We start from the raw sequence: 21653 nt of genomic DNA on the forward strand, positions 1-21653 counted from the left end.
TCCCTTCTCTGCTCTTTCCCAGCTGCCACACACTTGCTATGAATCGACATAACCATCAGCTGCACGACTGTTACCTTGTTGGGAGGTGCCTGCCGCCGTCCCCTGCTCCGCTGAGCCTGGGTCCACACCGCGCCCTGCTGTGAGCACGGGCCGTCGTGCAAGGGATTTTGAGGTATGGAGTGAGAATTCTGCATCTGGGGAGTGAACGACGCTGGCAGGAGGGGATGGCAGCACCGGCAGGCTGAGCAGAGAGGAAGAAGAAGAAAAGGAGGAGAGTACAGGCGCAAACAGCGCGGTGGCCGCCTGGGGCAGGAGGCCCGCCCCTGCGCCTTCAGGCGCAGGTGGCTGCGGGAAGCAGGGCATGAGAATCGTGCCTCCATCATTCGTTGGGGCTGGCAGGGTTTGCTAGCAGGGACATGTAAAGGTGACTGCTGCGGGGCTGGGTTGCTGCTGCTTGCCGCCGCTGAGGTGGTGGCGCCAGGTCAGCACCTCACAGCGCACGCAGCGCGCCCAGCTTTTTGAAGATGCCCGTGGCGGAGGCCAGCAGCTTCTCGTGGCCGCCCAGTGAGTGGTACAGGTTCATGTCCACCTGCGGTACGGGAGCGGTACCAGGCGGTGCCATTCAGGGAGTGGTACACGCAGCAGGCACTAGTCCATGGCTGACGGCAGCAGTGCAGGCACATGTCTCAATCACCCGCAGGCCACTGCCATAACGCATGTGTCCCTTCCAGCCCACACCCAGCACGCTCACGCCCACCTGCACGGTGGCCTTGCTGCCGGGGCTCTCGCTCTCCTTGATGCGCACAATCTGGCTGCGCAGGATAAGGGGCTCGTCGGGCGGGGTGGCCTCCTTGAAGGTGGCCTGCGGCGCGAGGAGGGGCCAGGGCAGGTGGCGAGTAGGGCGTCAGGCAGGCAGGTTCAGGACGGCAGGCACAGCAGCAGCAAGCAGGGCGGCCAGGACCACCCTGCCTCCTAGATCCATGCCCTCAGGCTCTCCCACAAACCCCGCAGCCAACCCCGCAGCCAACCGCCGCACAGCCCCAGCAGCCCCAGCAGCCGCCCAGCCGCACAGGCGCAGCCGCCCACAGGGTACTCCCCCTTCCGCAGGCTCACCAGCATCTCATACGTCAGTGTGAGCGGTGGCTTGGGCAGCGCGGCCTTGTCCATCAGCGCGATGGCGGCGGTCCAGTTGCCGTGGCAGTCAAACAGCGCGCTCACCACGCCGCCGTTGATGATGCCTGCGCAGCCAGGGGTGCAGGGGCAGGTGGCCGAGCGGGCGGGTGGGTGGGAGAAGCAAGCGGGCCAGCAGCGGTACCAGCTCCTCTGCCCACCCCAACATTCTGCAACACCTCCAGCATCAGTCCAGGCCTCTCCTATCTTCCTCCTGTGGCCCTCACTCCCAAACAACAGCTGGTACTGCCACCCTCCCGCCCAGCTCACCAGGGAAGGCGCAGTACTTGGGGTCCAGCTGCGCGGTAGCTTCCAACCCACCGGGGATGCGGTAGCTGCGCAGGAACAGGCCGTCCTTGGCCACGGGGCCTGCAGGGAAGATGAGGAAAGGGGGCGGCAGCAGTGGTTCAGCCACTCCGTACAGGATTCGCAGGGCAGGCGGGGAGAGCAGCAGCCGGGCAGGAGCCACCGTGGCTGGCCCCAGCAGCGGCAGTGGATAGCGTTCAAGTTCAAACCAGAGCATTGCTGCGCTCCAGCAGCCCCGCCGGCCCACCCAAAGGTCAGGCTGGCTGAGCAGGGGCCTCACCACATCCCCAGCACGTGCTCTCCGGGGTGTAAGCCTCCTGCACCGACAGTTCCTCCTCACTCTCCGGCTCTATCCCCGCCTCCGTCACCGACGGGTGCAGCTTGCTGTTGCAGGGGTTAACCGCAAAGCCCTGCAGGAGGGGGCAGGCCAGAGGCGGGGCAATCTTGCAGCACCCTTGCGCGTGCAATGGGGTAGGGCAGCGGCCGCGGATGCAGGAACAGAGGCGGCGGCAGTGGGGGTCGAGCGGCGGCAGGGCGCAGCGGGCACGCAGCAACCGAAAGCAGGCCTGCAGGTACATGCTGGTGTTCCTCGCCCCTGCAGGCTGCCTGCCAGGTCTGTCGCATGCCCATGCCCTACCCTCCCTCCTAGACTCAACAGGCTGCCCCGCCAGCTTGGGCCGCCGCACCGCCCGTTGCACCCGCACCCTCCTGTGCCCTCACCTGGTTCCGCAGCACCTCCCACTGGCTGCCAGATAAACTCCGGCGGCTGCTGTGCGCATACGACCTGCTGCCTCTGCTGTCTGTGTCTGCCGCTGCTGCTGCCGCAGTGCCGCCGGTCAGTGCCCAGGCGCAGGCGGCGGGGCCCAGCGTGCCTCGGCAGGCGGCAGCCAGCGTCTCCCCTGACCGTCGGGACGCGGCTGTGAGCGTAGCTCTAAGCATTCCGGCCGCTGCAGCTGCCGCTCGCTGATGCTGGTCGTGGGGTGAAGCAAGCGTCAGCGCCGGGGGCCGAGGGTAGCAGTCTCAGATGATCTCAAACAGCACACGAACGGCAGAGGGGCTGCGTCCAACCCTCGGGTTTTGACCTTTGCTGATTGCGTCTGCCACGCAAGCCCTTCTGAAAGATAGGCCGATCGTAGATCGCCGCCCTCCTTTGAACACTAGACCATCTTTCTGGCAATGACACCGTTCGCTGGAGCCGGCCTTCAGGCAGCACCCCTGCCCAGCGCCTGCCCGCCCCGCTCCCGCTGCCTCCAACCCGCCGCCTCCAATGCACCACAGCTACCTGGCCGCCAGGGCAGGATCCGCTGGCACAGCCTGTCCGGGCCGACTGCCACTGCCGCCGCCGCCGCCGCCGCCGCCGCCGCCGCCGCCAGCAAATGGGCTGCTGGGCACAGGCCGCGGCCAGCAACAGCAGCTGCCGGGGCGACGCCAAGGCTGCCGCCCGCACGGCACGCCATCCCACGCCGCAGCGCGCAGGCTGCGGCCGGCGGCGGCGGCAGCCAGGACGCCGAGGCGCCCACGGCAGCTGTGGCGGAGCACGTGCGTGCGGCGGCGGCGCTGGTGGCGAACACTTTCTTCCGAGACGAGATTGCCATCGGCGTGGGCAGCGGCCTGGGTGTGACCTACGTGCTTGAGGAGCTGGCGCAGCGGCTGGGCGCCGGCAAGCTGCGCGGCGTGCGCTGCGTGCCCGCCAGCGACGCCGCCGCCGGCGAGGCCGCTTTCCTCGGCGTGCCGCTCACCACACTGCAGGTGCGCGGCCGCCCCCGCTGCTCCACTTGTCGTCTGCACACGCCCCCATGCAACCCCCGTCCGACCTCTGCCGCCCTCGCGTGCCGTGGGTGCGCCGCTGCCTGCCGCAGGAGGCCGGCAGGCTGGATCTGTTCATAGAGGTGGCTGATGAGCTGGCAGCGGATGCAGAGGGCTCCCTGGCCTTCATCATCGGCCGCCAGCAGCGCCCCGCCCAGCCCCAGCTGCACCGCGCCCGCCAGCTGGCAGCCGCCGCCACCACCAACATCGTGATCGCCGAGGAGAGGGCCGTCCTGGTGCCGCGCCTGGGGGGCAGCCTGCCGGTGGCGGTGCAGGTGGGGCGGGCGTGGGGCCGCGCTGGGGCAGCGCAGGGGGAAGTGGAGGCGCTGAGGAGGGCGGCTTGCGTGCCAGTTGGCTGCCAACCGCTGGAGGGGCTGGGGCAGGAGGGCGGGGGCAGGTGTGGAGTAATGCCCAGCCCCACGCCGGGGAAGCTGGAGCTCGCATGCGCCGAGGCGTGCGCCTGCCTGGCACCATGCCGTTGCCTGTGGTGCAGGAGGAGGGGTGGGAGGTGGTTGGGGAGGAGCTGGATGATCTGTTCCTGGGGGATGCGGAGCTGTGGCGGTGAGGCGCCGGGCGGCGGGCGCGGCTGCCGCCGCCCCTGCGTCGCCGCTGCCGCCGCTGGCATGATGCCGCTGACGTGCGTGGCTGGCTGGCCCCGTGTGCGCTGGCACCCACCATCCTCATGGGCGGGACTCCATGGTGCTTTCCCCGTTGCTTGTCCCACACGATGCTCATTGCTGGCCCGTGCTGCTGTTGTGGCAGGCGGTCCAATGAGGAGGGCGCGGGGCCGAGGGGCGGCGACCAGCCGTACGTCAGCGCCGAAGGCCACGCCCTCATCGACATCCGCTTCTGTGAGCCGGCGGCTGCTGCTTCTGCTGCTTGCTGCGCTGCATGGGAGGTGTCGCCGGGAAGTGGCATGCCGCCGATCCGCCGTCGTGCACCGCCCGCTTGGGAAGCGCCGTCCCAAGCGTGCCTCCTGAACCGCGCGCTTGTGAGCTTGTGTTTGCCCTGCAGACGAGGGTCTGAAGCTGTTTGGGGAGGACGCAGACTATGGGTCCATCGCAGCCGAGATTGATGGCGTGGAGGGGGTGGTGGCGCACGGCCTCATGGCCAACGTCGCGGCGGCGGCGGTGATTGCGGGGCCCGCGGGACCGCACCTGGCCTGGCGCAAGGACGACCTCACCCAGCTGAACTGAGTCGCCGTGGGTGCCGGTGTGCGGCGGTTGCCGACATTCTTTCGATTTTTTGGGGCCCTGGAGCCGCGCTGTGCTGTTGCTCGACGCGCTGGGTTGGGGCGTCGGCGGGACGGCCAATGTGCCAACATTTGGATGCAGATGCTCACTGCATTTCTGCCACCATGACCCCTGCTGGATTCAATGTTCGAAACGGGCTGCAAACCGCCAAGATGGGGCCGGAATGAGCTGAGTGGAGAGCGACGGCGCCGAGGAAAGCGGCGGCGGCTTGGGATGACGGGCCGCGGCCCCTGGTGCTTTGTTGTTGCCGATACTGCCTGGATCGCACGGCCAGTGAGCATCATTCGTAGCCGCACCACCGAGTGAGCCGGGGGAGGGAGGGGGGCTGGAGGCGCGCATGAATGCGGACATGCGGGATAGTTGCTGGCGCCCGGGGCCTCTACCAGACTACAGCACGCCGCATAATCGCAGCTGCTGGGAGGAGATCGCCGACCTGCGTCCTGGAACGCGTTTTGCCGTGATTGCAGGGGTACTCGCATCGCTCCCTACAGATTGCCCTCGCTCCCGGCGCCCTCTGAAGGTGAATTCATGGTGCTGGGGCTTGGTGTCGGTCGGCGAAATGGGAGCCCCGCCTGATCGTCGGGTTCGGGTTGCCGGTGGCTGGCGGGCACAGGCGGCAACGGCGACGGCGCCCACTAATGGACTGCGGCTCTGGGCATATCCGAGGCTGTGCATCCCTGGCTGCTGCACCTTTTCGGGTGGACAAGACGGTGTGTATCCTCCTCCAGGCTCACATGGGCGATCTCCTGCCTGTCTGCTGTGCAGATGGCGGCTCCTCGCCCGGCGCTGGTGCTGGCCCTTGCGGCGTGCCTGGCGGCCTCCGCAGCAGGTGAGCCTGAGGCCTGCCGCCTACAATGAGCCAAGCTGACAAGCAGTGCTCTGCATGCATCTCAACGCAGCGCGGCGGCGATCATCCATGCAAGGCATTACACACACACACACCGCCCGGTGCTTCCCGCCCGCCACCCCTGCAGCCCAGCTCCCGGCCTTCTCCAAGCCGGGAGGCCCACCCTTCCTGCAAGGGCCCACATCGACCACCACCGAAGCGCCCACCTCGACCGACGGCTTCAATTCCACAGAAGCCGTTTATGTCTCCTCAGGCTGGTACGACAGCGGCAAGTCGATCGCCGTCTACCCAGACCCAGAGGGCACCGGATTTGTGATTGAGACGGGTGGGTGGCAGCGGCGGCAAGGCCAGCCAGCTCAAGCTGTTGGCGAGGGGGCAGGAGGCACATGCCGGCATGCAGAGGCACAACGGCAGCAGGGAAGCCTCGCCTTTGCCTGTGGCGGCAGCGCTGGCGGCTGTCCGGCGGGCGGCGACGACCGCTGTCGCTGCCAGCACACTACGATGCGAACCTTGCCCACCGTGCGAGGCTGCTTGCTTGGCTTGTGTGCCTGCCGCGCAGCCGAGTACACAAGCTGGGAGTGCGACCCTTCAAGCAACGGCTCCTACTTTGCCGTCGTCAAGGTCACCACCACGTCCCCCGGGGCCGCAGGTGGGTCACCCATCCCTTGCTTTCTTGCACTTACGTGTGGAGGCTTTACTCACGTGGTGTGCAGTCTTTCTCCTGCCATCAGCGCCACAGCCAACCTCCCCCATCCTCCACACAGCTTCGTTTGGCCCGCCTTGCCCGCCTGCCTGCAGCCACTACCAAGGAGTACTGCGAGTATGGTACCGCCGACCTGGTCGTCTACCAGGCAGTCGACTGGTGAGCCTGCTTGATCCGCTCGCTGGCTTGCACAATCATTGGGGGCGGCAGCGCAGTCGATGCTGTGGCAGCAATTGTGGCACATGCGCCCCGGAGCCGCGCTTGGCCGACCTCCTTCTGTGCCTGTGTGCCGACATTGTGTTTGTGCAGGTCCCGACAGGAGGGCAGCTGCCCGACGGTCGCTGAGTTCTCCAGCACCCTGCTCGAGTGAGCTGGCACGCTGCGCCTGCTGCGCCATGCTGTGGTGGAGGCGGCCGGCCCCGGCGCTGGCGCCGACGCAGCCCCTGCTGCTGATGCCCCCCCAGACACTGCCCTGCTGGCACTGCTACTGCTGACGCCGCAGCCCGTGCCGCCGTTGCTGTGCAGGGTGCCTATTGACATTCTGAATGAGTGTGGTGACCCCGACAATGGCATCTACCCCGAAACCTCCACCACCACCGACCCGTCGTTTGGTAGTACGATCACCACCTCCGAGACGGGGCTGGATGTGGGGTCGCCCCTGCCCGCCATTTAGAGGGCTCGGGCCCGCAGTGCCGCACCAGCTTGATTCTCTGATTCGCTACTCTCACATCCCTGATGCGCTCAATCAATCCCACCCGTGACCAATTTCCGATTTAACGTAACCGCCCTGCATTGTTCTCTCCATCAATGAGGCTCCTCAGTGAGCCTGCGCGTGAGCTGCGCAGGTGGGAGACGGCACGCGTAATCCCTAGTTAAAATCTGATACAGCAAATGTAATGCTCATGGAGCAACTGTGAGGCGTACAAAATGCATTGGAGCCCAAAGGCCCCACGGGGCAGCAGGGAAATTGAGGCTCCGATGGGCGGTGGCGGCAGGTGGTGGCAGGTGGGCCACACGGCGCAGCTGCTGCTCTTCATGAGGCATGGCGGCTCCCTGGGTGTCTTGGCGGTTCCTAGCATTGCCTTCCAGCACCACCAGGCATAGATTTTGCTCAGAGGAGGTGGGTCCCGGGGATTGCCTGCCCCCCCGCCACCACCTGGCTGCCACGTCAGTCGGCCTGCTTGCCGACACAGGGACCCACGTGGTCGATTGCAGGTGCTTCTGCGCACCCAAATCTGCTCAATTGCAAGGTGCAAGTGGTGAGCTCACATGTCGGGGATGTGCTCCTCCCCACCCAAACAACCCTGACATGACACCCCTGCAGTCTCACCGACATGCGGAGCCCAACTCACGCGCGCTCCTGCGCTGCGCAGGAAGAGGACCCCCTCGGCTTTGGGCAGGTCCGGCTTGCGAGGCGGGGACCGAGGCCGCCGACTTCACGGCAAGCTCAATGGGACGGCATTGGGGTGGTGGGGGCTCGGTTGCAAGCCCCCTGCCGGGCAACCCTGCGGTGCCGCCAGCACAAGCACCGCCCTGGCGGCACGCTCCAAATGCCCCTCCTAGCTGCCTGTCCTGTTGACAGGCACGATGGGATGCCAGCTGCTGTAATTGCGGCTCTCTGCTCCTTGCAGGATGGCTCCTTCGGGGCTCTCCGGCCTGGCGCTCGCCTGCGTCGTGGCATGGCTGGCCGCCGCCGCCTCAGGTGCCCGCCCGTCCATCCCACTTGCCCCTGCCTGCATCTCCCTCCCCATCCACGTGGCGGCCCCTCACCCTCCCTGCCCCCTGCCTGCCTCCCGCCTGCAGCCCAAAACCTGCAGGTGCCCATATTTTCTGAGCCGGGCGCCCCGCCTTTCCTCGACTCGGTCATCTATGGCTACACCAGCGGCCCCGGTGCCGATGCTCCCAAAGGAGAGATCAACAGGGCAGGGGTCATCAGCGCGGGGCGGTTCACGTGAGAGCGGAGGGCGCGAGGCCGAGGGCAGGGGGTCGGTTGGGCAAGGGTGCGGGGCCGCCCAGGTCGGGGCGCGGCCGTGCCGAGCAGGGGCCGCCTGTCGCCTGCTGTTGCCACCTGCTGCTGGTGTTGTCGGCGGGGGCGCATGGGCCGTGGCTTAGTCCGGTGCGATATGCCTCCTTCCCGCTTTGTCCCTGCATGCAGCTACACAAAGTATACAGCAAGCGGTCCCACCACGCAGATGGGTGCATGCCTGCCGCCTGGCTGCCAGCTGCCAGCCGTCACAGCTGGCGCCGCCACGAGACTTGGCTGCTGCGGCCGCGCCGCCACCTGCCGCCTGCCAGCGCTGCTCTGCCTTTCCCCGGCTGCCGCGCTGTGCTGTGCTGTGTGCTGTGCTGCGCGCCTCCTCCTTCACTCCCGCCTCGCCCCACCTGAGCAGGCGAGTACGACTCTTGGGAATGTGTCGACCCAGACGGCAGCCCAGGTGAGATCAGTGGCTGGGCGCTGCCCCAGCTGCAGCCGAGCAGCGGGCCGCAGCCCGGCTGGCAGTCAGCACCTGCTCTTGGGAGGCTGCAGGCTATCCACAGCCTGCACTGCACAGCTCTGGAGGCGCCTGGCTTCTGCACATGCGCCCGCCTGGCTCTTCCCTGTGCAACCTCTGCGTTATTTCTTTTCGTTCTGCAGGCGCATACCGCGCGGTTGTCTACGTGACTGTGTCGACGCCGGACATTGAGACCGGCAGTGAGCGCCCGCTGCCTGGACTGCTTGTGACACACGCTGCAGTACCAGCTGCACTGCCGCCCTGCACTCGGCAGGCCATTGCACTGGTCAGGGTGCTCTCGCCCCACTGGACGTTGCTGGTTAGCCAGCCTCCCGCAGCCCGCAGCCCGCAGCCCGCCTTCCTTCCTTTGCGCTTTGAGGAGCTTGCCGTCAGTTCAGCACGGGCATGCTAGGAGTGCTGAGTTTTCCTTGGGCGTTATGGTACCGCTGCATGCAGACCTTGTCAGCGAGCTGAGGGTGTACTGCGAGTATGGGGAGGTGGACCCAGAGCGCCGGATCCAGAAGTGGTGAGGCAGCCAGCGCCAGCTGCGGGATAGAAGGGGGCCATGCTAGCACACCCTGGCTGCTGCTCGCCTTGGGCACCTACCAGGAACGTCCCTGAAGGCTGCTCCCCTGACCCACTGGCGTGTGGCGGTGCAGGGCCTGGAGTGAGGACCCCAGCACGTGCCCAAACATCACTGAGAGGATAAATTATCGGGACTGGTGAGTGGCGGGTGCAGCTGTTTCAACCTGCTCGGATGTGTAGAATGCAGCCGCCCTTGCCACCCGCCGGTGCCGCTCACTGCTGCTTGTTATGTTTTTCCAGGACAGCGCCGCGCCTCAACTACTCGTGTGGGGTTCCTGGCTTTGCCGAGACCTATACCGGGCTGGATATTGCCGAGGACGAGACAGTGACAGAGGAGACTGCTGGCGGGTTTGGCCCAGAGGCATTTATGGATTTCGAGGGCGATGGCGAGGTGAGGGGACACCGTTGCCAGGCTGATAGGGTAGCATGGGCGCAAGCGCTGGAGTGTGCTCATGGAAACACTGCTCGGGCATGCGGCCCGCTGCTGCTGAGCAGTCAATTCGAGCTGCTTGCCTGCTGTCCTCCCCATGCAGGTCAACGCGATAGATGAGGACGACGACGGCGATGGTGCGCCCTCCGCCTGCTTTGCATGCCTGCAAGCCCTGCATTGTTGCCTCGCCAGGGGGGCCCGTGCAGCTGGCGCATGAAGCAAGGTGAATCGCTTCAGGGCTGAGCCCTCCTTCTCAGGGCCACTCGGTGTGGCGTGTTTATGTGTGTGCAGGCGTGACTGATGACGCAGATCCAGATGACAATGGGGACGGGCTGGACGAGGATGTACGGGAGGCATTGCTCGGCCAGGACCCTCCAGTATGAGGCTGCAGACGCATGTTCAGCTGAAGCGTGCAGGCGACGGGCACAAGCCGGGCAGGGGCTGTCGAGGCCTGGCCTGGCCCATGATCATATGATGCCTGCTGCTTGCTTGCTTGCTTCGCAATTTCAGGGGCGCACATTTTGATAGATGATGATTTTGTCGTCATTCATTTCTTTCCACCTGTTCTGCATCCCACTCATGTGAATGAGGGGGGAAGAGGTGGCATGAGCGCGGCCTGGGTACTGTCGCACAGTGGCGCAAGGCGGCAGCCGCTGCCAGGGAGCCCTCCTTCCCGCCTGCATTCCACTATGCCGCTGCACTCAATTGGATCCCGTGTTGATAGACCATGCTTCCGTCCAGGTGGCCCTCCCACTGGCACATGGGGGGCCGCGGCCTCCTTCGTCGCGCGGGTCGAACCATCGGCATCCAAGCAGCAATTTGCACAGGATCGCCTGCTACAATCCTCCAGTCTCGGTGGAGGGTTCTGCGCCTACCCAGAGCTCCCTCCTGAGGTTCCCCAGGGTGCGTTTTGGCGGCGCTGCAGGCCAGAAATCGGCCACCGGTGGGTGGTGCAAGCGCAATAGGGGCGGCAAGGAGCCGCCCGCTGGGTGAACGAACTCCTCCACTGTGCCGTGGCGCCAGCGCTAACACGCCGCTGCGCATGCCGCACACCCCCGCTGCTTGCGGAACTGCCTGCTGCGGTTCTGCCAGCGACACTGTGATTGTTGCACCTAGCCTCTTCCTTTGCTCCATCCCTCTGCAGATGGCGCCAGCCCGCCGCAGCGGCCTGGCGCTGCCGTTCCTCGCCGTTGTGCTTGCGGCCGTCGTCTCAGGTGCGGCTGCTGCTGCATGCTGGCTGCGCACAGTGTTGCCACCATGCCTCACTGTCCGCACCCGACCGCCACACCCACTCCACACGCCACAGCCCCCCAGCCACCCACCCCCACGCCGCAACCACTCCCACCGCTCACGCCCTCGTGCTGCGTGCAGCCCAGGGCGACGGCGTGCCGGTCCTGGAGAATGAGGGCGGCCCACCCTTCTTGGATGCAGTCGTCTACAGCTACAGGTGACCTTGAGTCAGGCCTTGTTATTCAGCACCTTCCACAGCCAGTGCGTGTTCGGCCAAGGAGCAGGAGATGGTTCCCTGGTTACCCAGGAGTCGGCCGGGTTTTTTTTGGTTTCTTTCTGATGATCCCACCTTTGCGGTCCTTGGCGCCTGCAGCACCCAGCCCGGCGACAGCGTGCCGGAGGGGTCGGTCAACCGGGCGGGGGTGATCAACGGCGGGCGCTTCACCTACACACGCTACACAGGAGAGGGTCCGCTGACGTACATGGGTGAGCGCAGCGCTGGCTGGCGGAGCGCTGGCTGGTGGCTCAGTCGGCGGCGGGTGGCTGGGTGGGGGCTGAGGCAGCGGCTGCTGGCTGTGCTGGGGCCTGAGCCGGGCTGGAGGTTGTGCCAGCAGCTCAGCCTGGCTGCGACTGGTGGCTGGTGCTGGGGTCCGGCTGGTGCGTCGCGGCAGCGGCAGCGCCGCCGCCGCCGTGCGCTGGCCGCTCCTCGGGACGGGGTGCCTGCGCAGCTTCCCACGCCGTGCCGCACGTGCGCCGCCCCTGCCTGGCGCCTGCAGGCAACTACGTCTCTTGGGAGTGTGTGGATCCAGACAACGAGCCAGGTGTGCATGGGCTCTGCTGGCTGGGTCCAGATCCCTTGCTACCTGCAAAGCAGCGGCGGTGGCTTGGGCTGGCATGCGGCATTCAGCTGGGCTACGCCCGTGACGGCCGCCGGCTGTGCCTGCCCCTGCCGTGCAGGCACCTACCGCGCCATCGTGGCAGTCCAGGTGGGACTTCTGGTGGGGGCGGCTGCCCCTGCGGGGCGATGGTGGTGGTGGCTGCCGGGAGCACGCTGGGGCATCAGGTGAGCGGCAGGGAATGCAAGTGCAGCCACCACTTACACTCGGCGCCCTCCGCTGCCCCGCGTCTGCAGGCATTGCAGCCCGATCCGGACTCCAACGGTGAGGGGGGCTGCAGGCAGCATCAGCAGCATCAGCAGCGGTGGCGGCTGGTCGGCACTGCTGCAAGTGGCTGCGCGGCTGCACACACGTGCTGTTTCAGAGCGACCCCCAGACAGCCCACCCAGGAGGCGCGTCCTCCCGACAACCCGCCTGCTGTGCCCGCCTGCTGCAGTGGTGCTGGTGGTGCAGCAGGTGATTTGTGAGTACGGCGTCGTCTCTCCCGCAAACAACATCCACCGCTGGTGAGCCCCGCCTCCCCGCCCCTCCCCGTCGGCATGCCAGGCAGTCACCCGGGGGCGGCACAGCAGGCACGGCACCGGGATGCCATGCGCGCGTCCGACGTTGGAGCCTGGGCGCCGCCCCCATCCCTGATCCTTGCTGCAGGGCGTGGGGAGATGACACGACCTGCCCCAACGTAACAACGAGGGTCAACTACAGGGACTGGTGAGCTCTCAGAGAGGGACCCAAGCTGGTTGCCCTTGCCGCCGATGATGCATCGCCCGCCCCAGCGCACGCCTGCCCTGCCGCCCGCCCACGCCGCTGCCCTCCCACCGCCTGCCCTGCAGGGCACCGCCCGGCCTCAACTACACCTGCGGAGTGCCGGACCTCTCCCAGGCTGAGGCTGAGCTGGATACCGGGGAGGAGCCGGTGCTGGAGCAGACCACAGACAGCTCCTACCCGGATGCTTACGTGGATGTGGAGGGCGACGGCCTGGTGGGTGGCACCTGTCCCGTTCACCCGGCCCGGCCCGGCCTCGGCAATGCAGCGCGGCACCTTGTTGGCGGGTGCCTGCTGGAAACCCAGGCAGCCATGCCAAGATGGTCGTAGGAGGCCTGCCAGCTGCCCCCGCCTGCCGTCATGATTGCTTCCGTTGCACCCTGCGTGCCGGGTGCAGGTCAATCTGGCAGACAACGACGATGATGGCGACGGTGCGCTGCCCTGGCCTGGTTTCAGAGTCGCACCTGGGCCATCTGTTCATGGGCCCGTACAGCTGCAGCTGTTGCCCCGTGCAGGGCATGCGTGGCCGCTCACATGCCCAGCTCAGCTGTGCATCTGACCTCGCGTGGCAGATTGAAGGGCACATCTGTGGCTGCCAACAGCATGCTGGGTTTTTTTTGTGGGACTGTGCAGGCATCCCAGATTCGCAGGATCCGGATGCCAACGGCGACGGGTATGACGATGAGACGGGGGCGCAAGTGCTGGGCGCGCCAGGGTCGGACGAGGGCGGCACGCGCCGCTGAGACACCCCGCCTCGCCTCGCCATCGCCCCCGACGCTCCTGCTGCTTGCGCCGCGCGGCTCCCTGTCCCCCGCCTCCTCCATTGTGCCTGCCGATGGGGCAAAGAGCGCTCCCACCACCCGCTGCGTCGTCCAGCCAGCCCATGTGGTTCATGTGACCGGTAGAGGAACACGCTGTGGCCCTGCACCTCTCTACTCTATTGTAACGTAACATCATCACCAGTGTTGCACGGGCGCCGCAAGGATCGCGGGCAGCGCGGTAGGGCAGCACCAACAACTGGCGGCGGCCGGGGCGGCCGGGGCCTGCCGGAGACGCCCACAGCCCGGCATCGCAGCGCGGCATCACTCTGACAGCACAGCCTCGGCATCCATGGCCACTGCTCCACCCTCGCTGCCATCCGCCTCCCCGCCCTCCTCCTCCTCCGCCTCGCCTTCCTCTGGTAGCTCCCCCTCCTCCTCCTCCTCTGCCCCTTCTCCCCCGCCCACTGCCCCCTCCTCGCCATCCGCCTCCTCCGCCGCAGTAGCAGCATCGCCGCCGCCGCCGGCTGCGGTGTCTGCCGCCGCCGTCGCTGCGCTGCCATCGGGCTGCGCGCCTGTCGCGGCGGTGGTGTCTGCTGCCGCGCCCGCGCTGCCCGGCAGCTGCCCCGTCGTGGCGTCGCCCTTGCCAGCGACCTGGGCGGCGGCGGGAGCGGCAGGGGCGGGGGCGGGGGGTGGCGGGCACTCAGAAGGGTACATCACCCGCGCAGCCACCTCCAAGTCCCCTCCCTTCTGCACAGCCTGCAGCAGGAACAGGCGTGCGGCGGGGGCATGGGGCCCACGAGGGCGTGGTGAGCGGGGAAGGCAGCAAAAGCGGCTAACCTCTTGCGCATGGAGCAAGAGTGCAGGCTGCAGGCTAGCCGCAAGGCATAGCAGGACCGCAGGGGCTTCGGTTAAGGTCTGGCACCGCAACTGCAGGCCCCCCTCACCGCCGCAAACGCCTGCAGGTTGGTGCGGGCCACCGCGCGCAGCGCCTTCCAGCTGTACAGCTTGCTGCGGGACTGCGGTACAGGCGGCACGGCGGTCCCAGGGCAGCGGGGCAGCGGGGCAGCAGGCGGGCGGGTGAGGCCGGGCCAGCAGCCGGCTGGCCAAGCACGCGACGTGCGTGCCCGCTCCACTTCCTCTCCTTGTGCCGCCATCACTGCACGCCACGCCAGCCGCCCCCCCGTCCACACCACCAGTCCCGCCCAGCTGCTCACCGCCTTCATCAGCAGCCCGTCGTCCTCCCCCGCCGCCGCCTCCCGCATCTCCTCCACCACAGGCTCCATGAGCTGCCGCACCGTCTTGAAGCCGCCGCGGTCGTCGGCAGAGAGCGCTGCGGGAAGAAAGAGCGGCGGCGGGAAGAAAGGTCGGCGGCGGGCCGCGCCTCAGCGGCCGGTCGCCGCACACCGCCACGCCAGCACACCGCCACACCGCCACGCACACCAACCCACAGCTACGGTGCCGGCGTACCCAACTACAATACTCGCACAAAAAGCAAGCCTGGCGGCCGCGACTGACCTGCCTGTGAAACCGAAACACCCTCCTCACCCACCCGACAGGTTGTCCTCCGCCAGGTTCCACAGCCTGTCCAGCTCGTCTGTCCCCACCCGGATGCCAAACACGGCGTCGGAGCCCAGCTTGCGGCGCTTGGGGGCGGGCGCGGCTGCGCGCACGGGAGGTTCACACACACAGCAGGGCAGGGCAGGGGCGAGGTCGGGGCAGGCAGGAGGGCGGCGGGCAGGGCCAGACGGGCCGGGAACGCTCAGGGCGGCGGCAGGCAGGAGCGGCACGGCCGGGCGGAGTGGCGGCGCAACGCAACAAACATGCATCATCCGCGCAACGCGACACGGCGGCGGCGGGAGCGGGCGCGGCGGTGTGGGGCTGCGGACGGGCGGGCCGGCCGGCCGGCCGGCAGGCAGCGACGGGACGCACTCAGGTCTGCGTCTTCGCTGCCGGCGGGCGGCTGCGCGGCGGCGCGCTCCAGCGGGGCGGGCGGGCAGCTGCCCTGCTTCCACGCCGCCCAGCTGTCCTCCCAGCGGACCAGGTGGCGGATGGCGGCGGCAAACTGGGGGCCCCTGTCGGGGGTGGCCTCCAGCTCAGCATACACCTTGGCGCGCAGGTCCTGCCGGGAAGAAAGGACGGGAAGAAAGGAATGAAGAAAGGAAACGTGAAAGACAGGAAGGAAGGGCTCTGGTCAGTTCTGAGCCGGGCGGTGACGTGGGGTGGGCCGGGCTACAGGCAGCGCGCCGCGGGGGACGACGCAGCACGCAGTGCGGCAGCATGTGCGAGCGGGGGCGAGGGAGGAGGCAGGGGAGGGGCGTGCCTGCAAGTCTTCCAGCAGCTTTGCCCTCAACCCTGCCTTGTCTTTCAGCCGCGGCCGCTCGCACCACTGCGGCGTGTCACGGGGAGGCAGGGCGGGGCGGTTGCCAGCAGCAATGGCGGCGGGGCGGCGGCGGCGAGGGTGGCGTGTGCATGCAAGAGGTGTAGGCCTGCAGCCCAGCCCGCCGCTGCGCAGCCGGGCAGGCAGGCAGGCCGCCACACAGCTGCCAAGCTGCATGTGCAGCAAGAGGCTCGCCTGCATGAGGATGAGGCACTGCAGCAGGAAGTGGCGGCGGAAGGTGGCGTCGCGCAGCTGCAACCCCATCAGCCGGCTGCTGCTGAGGTACTTGACGCTGGAGCCCTGGCCGTCACCCGCGCCTGCGCAGCCAGGCGGCAGCGGAGCGGGGTGCGAGATGCTGAGGGGCAAGCAGCGGGCAAGCTGAGGGCAGAGGAGGCGTCAATGCGAAGGCCGGGACAAGTGGTCAAGGCAGCTGCTGGGCAGCCGGGGGTCGCTGTGCCAGCCGATTCGGCAAACCTCACGGGCGGTGAGGACAGCAAAGCGCGGCGCGGCACAGCGAGAGAGAGGGCCCGCGCCAGCCAGCGAGCCCCCAGCCCAGAGGAGCGCGGCCAAGAGCGGGCGCCCGCCGCGGCGGCCTCACCCGGCCCCGCCGCCGCGCTCTCCCCCACGGTGACTTTCTCCAGGCGGAACTTCTCCAGCACGCGGCGGATGTCACGCGACACCTCCCCCCACTTGCCCACCTGCAGCGCCGCGGGCGGGTTGCTGCGGGCCGCGGGCCGGCGGCAGGCGGGCGTGTGCGCGTAAGTGCATGGGGCAGGAGGGTGTGTGTGGTGTCAGGGCAGGGCCTCAGGCCAGGCGTGGCCCGGGTGCAGGCACAGGGAGGGCCTCCTGAGGGTGGCGCCGGGTGCCCATCCGCGGGCGACCAGATTTTGGAGAGGCGGGGCAAGGGCCCACCTGAAGTATGACTGCAGGCCCCAGAAGGTGCGATAGAAGGCGGCATCCACTGGCTTGCCCTCGCTATCGGTGGCGCCCTGCAGAGCGCGGGCGCGGCGCGGCGGGCGGCCGACGAGCGTGGAGTGCAGGCGAGCGTGGGACGGCAGCGGTCGCGGCAGCAGCGCGGCCATGCGGTGGGTGCGGCAGGTGCAGGCGCAGGCTCGAGCCGCAGCGCCAGGCCGCACAAGCGCCCGCCCCTTGAACACATGCCCAGCCCTCTCAGCCCCAGCGTCCAGCCCCAGCTCCTTGCCACTTTGCTTCTTTTCTGTTTCCGCCCACCTCCTGCACATCCTCCACCGGCGTGGAGTTGTCTGTGTTGAAGGCGCCCCCCAGGTTGACGCCAGACCGCTCCGTCAGCGGCAGCAGCTTGGCCAGGAAGAGCAGGATGCGGCCGCACAGCATGGCGTTGGCGCTCTGCGCCCGGCAGCGGCGGCGGCAGGAGGCACAGGCGCAGGTGAGAAGAAAGGGAGGCGAGTGTCCAGGAGCCTGCCCCTGCCCAGGGCCAGCCTCCCGGCCAGCCGCCCCACACATGCCCCACACATGCCACACTCGCTCTATGCCCGGGGCTCTGCAACAACAAGCAGGTGGACGGACAAGCAAGCAGCAAGCCCGTACCTTGGACAGGCGCTTGAGCAGCATGTTGCACGTGCGCAGCAGCGTGTTCTTGCAGCGAGCCTCCTGGAATGCGGGGGACTTGAAGGTGGCGGTACGGGAGTCGAGGAAGGCAAACACGCCCTCGCAGTCCTGCACGCTGGCGCCCTCTGTGATCTGCATGGGGAGGCGGGGAGGGGAGGGGTGGAGAGGGCCAGGGTGGGTGCGGCTCGGCAGGCCAGGCGGGTGTGTATGCGTGCATGCATGGATTGGCGGTGGTGGCTGGGGGCGGAGGGCTTGATTTGAGCCGATGTGAGCGAGCGAGCCGGCCGGGGGGCGGGCGAACAAGCGAGCGGCATGGGCAGGGGAGCCACGGCGGCGCAGTTGCTCACCTGCTCCAGCAGCTGCGCGGGCAGGCCGACGTCCAAAGGCGAGGGCTTCTGCGCTGCCAGCCACAGCACGGCATCCAGGAGCTCTGCCACCGCCCCCTGCTCCCGCCCCTGGCCCAGCTGGTACTGCATGACCTGGCACCCTGCGGCCTTGGCATCCGCCAGCAGCTGCCCGGCAGCCGCGTGCAGCGCGTTGGCCAGCTGCTCCTGCTGCGCCGCCGGCAGCGGGCGGAAGGCCGGCGGCGGCTCGGCCGCCGCCGCCTCGGGGAAGGCTGCGCGCACCAGCTGCGTGGCGACCGCCTCGGGCTGCGAGTGCTGGCGCAGCGCATCGAGCACCAGCGCCTGCGGGACAAGCGAGGAGAGAGGCCTTGCGGGCGGTGGGGAGGCAGCAGGCGGGGCGGCCCACAGCGGCGAGTCGCTGGCTGCCAGCCGCCGCTGCGGCGTCCCATCGAAGCTGCACTCACCTGCAGGCGGGCAATTTGCTCATCGTAGACCGTCATGGCGCGAGGAGGAGACGCCAGGGATGGTGATCGGCTCGGGGCGTGCTGCCCGGCCTGCTATTCAAGGCCTTACGTCCACGGCTACGTGTTCTGCTTCAGGGAAAGCGAGGGTCTGCCTGCTGTGAAGGCTGTGAAGGCGATGGCAAGGGGCGGAGTGGCTGCCTAGCACTGGCGGCGGTGTAGTTTGCGGGCGAAAGCGTGAGGGTGATGGGGCATGCCAGCGATTGACGGGGGGTGCCATGCTATGACAGGCTGGACCCCCAGCACGGCTGTCGAAATTCGTTTGCCGCCTGCAGCGCCATTGCCAATTGCACCCGACTCCCTGTCTCTCGTACCGCCAGACAGTCCAGGCACGCCAGGCTCAGCGACCGCCAGGAGCAGCCGGGAGAGCCGCCCAGAGCCAGACAGCCATATCCAGGGCCCGCGCCGCCCACATTCTGTCCCTTTCAGCTTCCACCATCACCAGCGGCAGCATGGGAGCCGGCTGGCGCAGGTTCTCGGAGCAGGCAAGGCCAGCTGCACGCAAACCGTTACCCGCGGGCCTGGCTGCCGGGGCTCCTCCCGCACCCTGTGCTGCCCCCAGCTCGCTGCCAGCATCGACTGTTGCATTGACACGCGCCTCCCCTGGTTCTCCGCCTGCAGGCCAAGCAGAAATGGCACCTGGGGGCGGACAGGGAGTTTGTGGCCACGCCCAACACCAGGTGCGGCGCCTCAGGGTGCAGAATGCAACCAGAGGAGGGGCCACTGCAGCTGGGCCGCCTGCTGCAAGCTGTCGCCGACAGCCGGCATGCGCCATCTCATGCCGCCGCCCCGTGCTCCTTGCTGCTGCCCTGCCTGCCCGCAGAAATGAGATGATGCTGCAGGAGGCTGGCGAGTTTGCAGGCCACCTCAAGAAGATTGAGAAGGACATCCGGGGGCTGAAGAATGCCACCGAAGGTGAGCAAGAGGGCGGCAGATGACGTGTGCGAGGGCGGCGGCGCCAGCCGGCATCTTGCCGTGCCCTGGCGGTTGGTAGCTGCCGCGCCTGCCTGAACTGTGTCGTCGCCGTGGTTAGCAGAGCACCAGAGGCCGGCCCAGCACAGCTCTGCCCCTCCCCCCACACAACCTGTTGTGGCGTGACGCCGACCCGCTTCCCCTCTGCTCGCAGGCATCCTGCTGTCCACCAAGGCGGTGCTCTCCGCGCCGCTGCCGCGGGTGTACGAGGAGACGAGCGGCGGCAAGGTGGTGCCACTGAATGCCAGCCAGGGCGCGGGGCAGGTGGTGCTGCCCATAGGCGGCACCGATTTCAATGCCGAGGAGCTGGCTAAGATCAGCAAGGAGACCAGCAAGAAGCTGGAGAGCGAGGTGCTGGCGCCCATGGAGCGCTGGATGAATGCCTACAACCTGGTGCAGGTGGGCGAGGGCCTGCCAGAGGCAGCTCGGGCCGCTTGCCGGAGGCAGCAACAGCGGCGGGTGGCAGGGAGGCCAGAGCAGACGGGATCTGGCTGCTGGGTGGCTCCAGGTGGTGCGGTGGGCAGCCCAGTGGAGTTTTGGTTGCTGGGCTGGCTGCCAGGGTGCATCCGCTGCAGGCACGCGCGGCATGGCCCGGCGGCGGCTGCCTCCCCACAGCTTGCTTGGCACGCTGTGGCATGATGCTGATACTCGCCGCTGCCTGCCGGCCCTCCCCTCCCGCAGAACCGCATGAACAAGCTGGAGAGCCTGCGGCTGGAGGTGGACTCCCGCCGCCGCACGGTGGCCAAGCTGGGCAAGAAGGTGGGTCCCGGGGCCTGCTGCAGTGCCTGGGCCAGCCTGCCGTCCCGCGCTACATCCTGCGCCGCACCCTGGCCAGCTGGGCTGGCTCGCCGCGTCGCAGGGGTGGCCGCCAGTCACGGCAGGTGGATCAACAGGCGCGCATGCACAACACGCACCGACCCGTGTCCCCTCCTGCCTGCGCCACCTGGCTGTGCGGCGCCGCAGGTGGACCTGCAGCGAGCGCGGCTGCCCCAGACGCGGGCCAAGGGCGAGTATGAGATGGAGAACACGATCAAGGTGCTGCAGCACAAGGAGAGCAAGCTGAGCGCGTGCCGGCAGTCGTTCAAGGAGCACGAGGCGCTGGTGTACCACCAGCTCACCAACCTCATCCGCGACACCGTGTGGCTCAAGAGCTACCTGTCGGGTGGGTGGCGAGGGTGTGCAGGAGGTGGGGAGGCTGTGGCTGTGGGAGAGGCGCAGGAGGCTGGGTACAGTTGCTGGTGGCAGGCACGGGTGGCAGGCAGGTGTTCATTGGCAGGGCGAGTGAGCAGCGCCCCTGCAGCACCAGCTGCCTCTGCCCTGACCACCTTCCCTTGCCCGCTCCCCGCCTGCTGCAGCGGTGCTGCGGGTGCAGGCGGAGGCCTTCCAGGCCGCCAACGTGGCGCTGGGCCAGATGAAGGCGGCGGCGCTGCCCGCGCCCTCCGCCGACATGGGCCTGCCGGTGGCTGCCTCCATCCCCAGCACGCCAGAGGCCATCGGGGCGGGCCGCGACGCCACGCCGCCGCACCTGCAGGTGGGGCCGGTGTGTGTGGGAGGGGCATTGTCACATGAGGAGCCAATCCACCTTGCCATCGGCGCATACGCATCACCTGTTGCACAAACGGGAGCAGACATAGCTGCCCATAGAGCCCGTGGAGGTGCCCTCCCGCTCTACATGATCAGAATGCACCCCCAGCGTGACGCCTACCTGCACCACGCGCAGCGCACCATGCACCTGCATGTGCACACACCAGGCGCGCCTGGCGCCCTCCTGGCTGCAGGCTAACATGCGCGACATATCCCGCAAGCTGCAGCGCACCAAGGAGAATGGCGCCAGCATGGCAGTCTCCGCCTCGGCGCTGGGCAGCAAGGACAGCCTGTACACGATCCAGGACGCGCCCGCTGTGCCCTCCTCCCGCATCCCCGCGGCGCAGGTGAGGGCCTCCTGATGGTGTGGTGGCAGGGGTGGCAATGGCAGCTGTGTGGGGTGATGTGGCTGTGGGCCGGGGCTGGGGCAGCGCAGCAGGCGTGTCATGTCATGAGATCGGGCTGGTCAGGCAAGCAGCCAGGCGCAGAGGAATTGCTTGGATTGACAACACCTTGCATCCTTACTGTCCTGCCCTCCTCCCTTCCGCTGCAGCCTGCCTACGATCGGTATGGCGAGCAGACTTATAGCCGCACCACTGTGCCGGCGTGGTGAGCGGGTGGCAGCGTGACTGCCACGCAAGCCGCCGCGCCCTCCACCAGCCCTTCACATCAATCAGTTGTTCAGCATCAACGCAGCCAGATCTAGGCAGGCAATTGTTCCATGTGGCAGCAGAAAGCAGGCCCCTTATAGGCAGGCAGGCACTCCCTAGCTAGGCTAGTTGTGCTTTGTTCCCGCCTCCAGCAGCGTCCGCTGTAGCAGAAGGCATTTCCTTGCTGCTGGTAGGCTCCCTTTTCTCCCCCGCTCTCTCTCCTCAGCAGCACCGACATCACACGCACAACACTTTCCCCGCCACCGCTCTGTGCGGCGGCCGACTCGCAGCTGCGGCCGCTGCCTGCCTGCTGTGACAATGTGGAGAGTCGCCGATCATCAGTGATTGACCCCCTATTCTCCCTCCTTGCGGCCCCA

At 67.9% G+C, this 21653-nt stretch overlaps 4 protein-coding genes across 4 annotated transcripts; 2 read left to right on the forward strand and 2 right to left on the reverse strand.

Annotated features, from left to right (window-relative positions):
• Positions 1-155: 155 nt before the first annotated feature.
• Positions 156-2517, reverse strand: CHLNCDRAFT_59311 (hypothetical protein). The gene is made up of 6 exons (XM_005843222.1): positions 2197-2517; positions 1757-1886; positions 1441-1539; positions 1114-1238; positions 758-862; positions 156-589 (listed from the first exon to the last, which is right to left on the reverse strand). Exons 1-6 carry the CDS (start codon positions 2413-2415, stop codon positions 491-493), a joined length of 777 nt encoding a protein of 258 aa, XP_005843284.1. The 5' UTR covers positions 2416-2517; the 3' UTR covers positions 156-490.
• On the forward strand, positions 2443-4478 carry CHLNCDRAFT_141332 (hypothetical protein; the record flags this gene model as incomplete). The annotated part of the gene is made up of 6 exons (XM_005843173.1): positions 2443-2456; positions 2946-3225; positions 3336-3557; positions 3776-3843; positions 4045-4133; positions 4297-4478. 6 exons carry the CDS (start codon positions 2443-2445, stop codon positions 4476-4478), a joined length of 855 nt encoding a protein of 284 aa, XP_005843235.1.
• Positions 4479-13562: 9084 nt separating this feature from the next.
• On the reverse strand, positions 13563-18049 carry CHLNCDRAFT_55304 (hypothetical protein; the record flags this gene model as incomplete). The annotated part of the gene is made up of 14 exons (XM_005843223.1): positions 13563-13892; positions 13959-13997; positions 14186-14257; positions 14456-14571; positions 14791-14901; positions 15171-15360; positions 15626-15627; positions 15780-15935; positions 16217-16338; positions 16531-16607; positions 16849-16983; positions 17185-17337; positions 17553-17891; positions 18014-18049. The coding sequence occupies 14 exons, from the start codon at positions 18047-18049 to the stop codon at positions 13563-13565; spliced, it is 1878 nt and encodes a 625-aa protein (XP_005843285.1).
• A 139-nt stretch (positions 18050-18188) lies between these two features.
• CHLNCDRAFT_141336 (hypothetical protein) lies at positions 18189-21239 on the forward strand (the record flags this gene model as incomplete). Its single annotated transcript, XM_005843174.1, has 9 exons — positions 18189-18203; positions 18692-18750; positions 18894-18985; positions 19197-19441; positions 19724-19801; positions 20006-20204; positions 20398-20573; positions 20821-20973; positions 21180-21239. The coding sequence occupies 9 exons, from the start codon at positions 18189-18191 to the stop codon at positions 21237-21239; spliced, it is 1077 nt and encodes a 358-aa protein (XP_005843236.1).
• Positions 21240-21653: the final 414 nt, after the last annotated feature.

Source organism: Chlorella variabilis, assembly GCF_000147415.1.
Source record: "Chlorella variabilis unplaced genomic scaffold CHLNCscaffold_33, whole genome shotgun sequence".
NCBI classification, from domain to species: domain Eukaryota; kingdom Viridiplantae; phylum Chlorophyta; class Trebouxiophyceae; order Chlorellales; family Chlorellaceae; genus Chlorella; species Chlorella variabilis.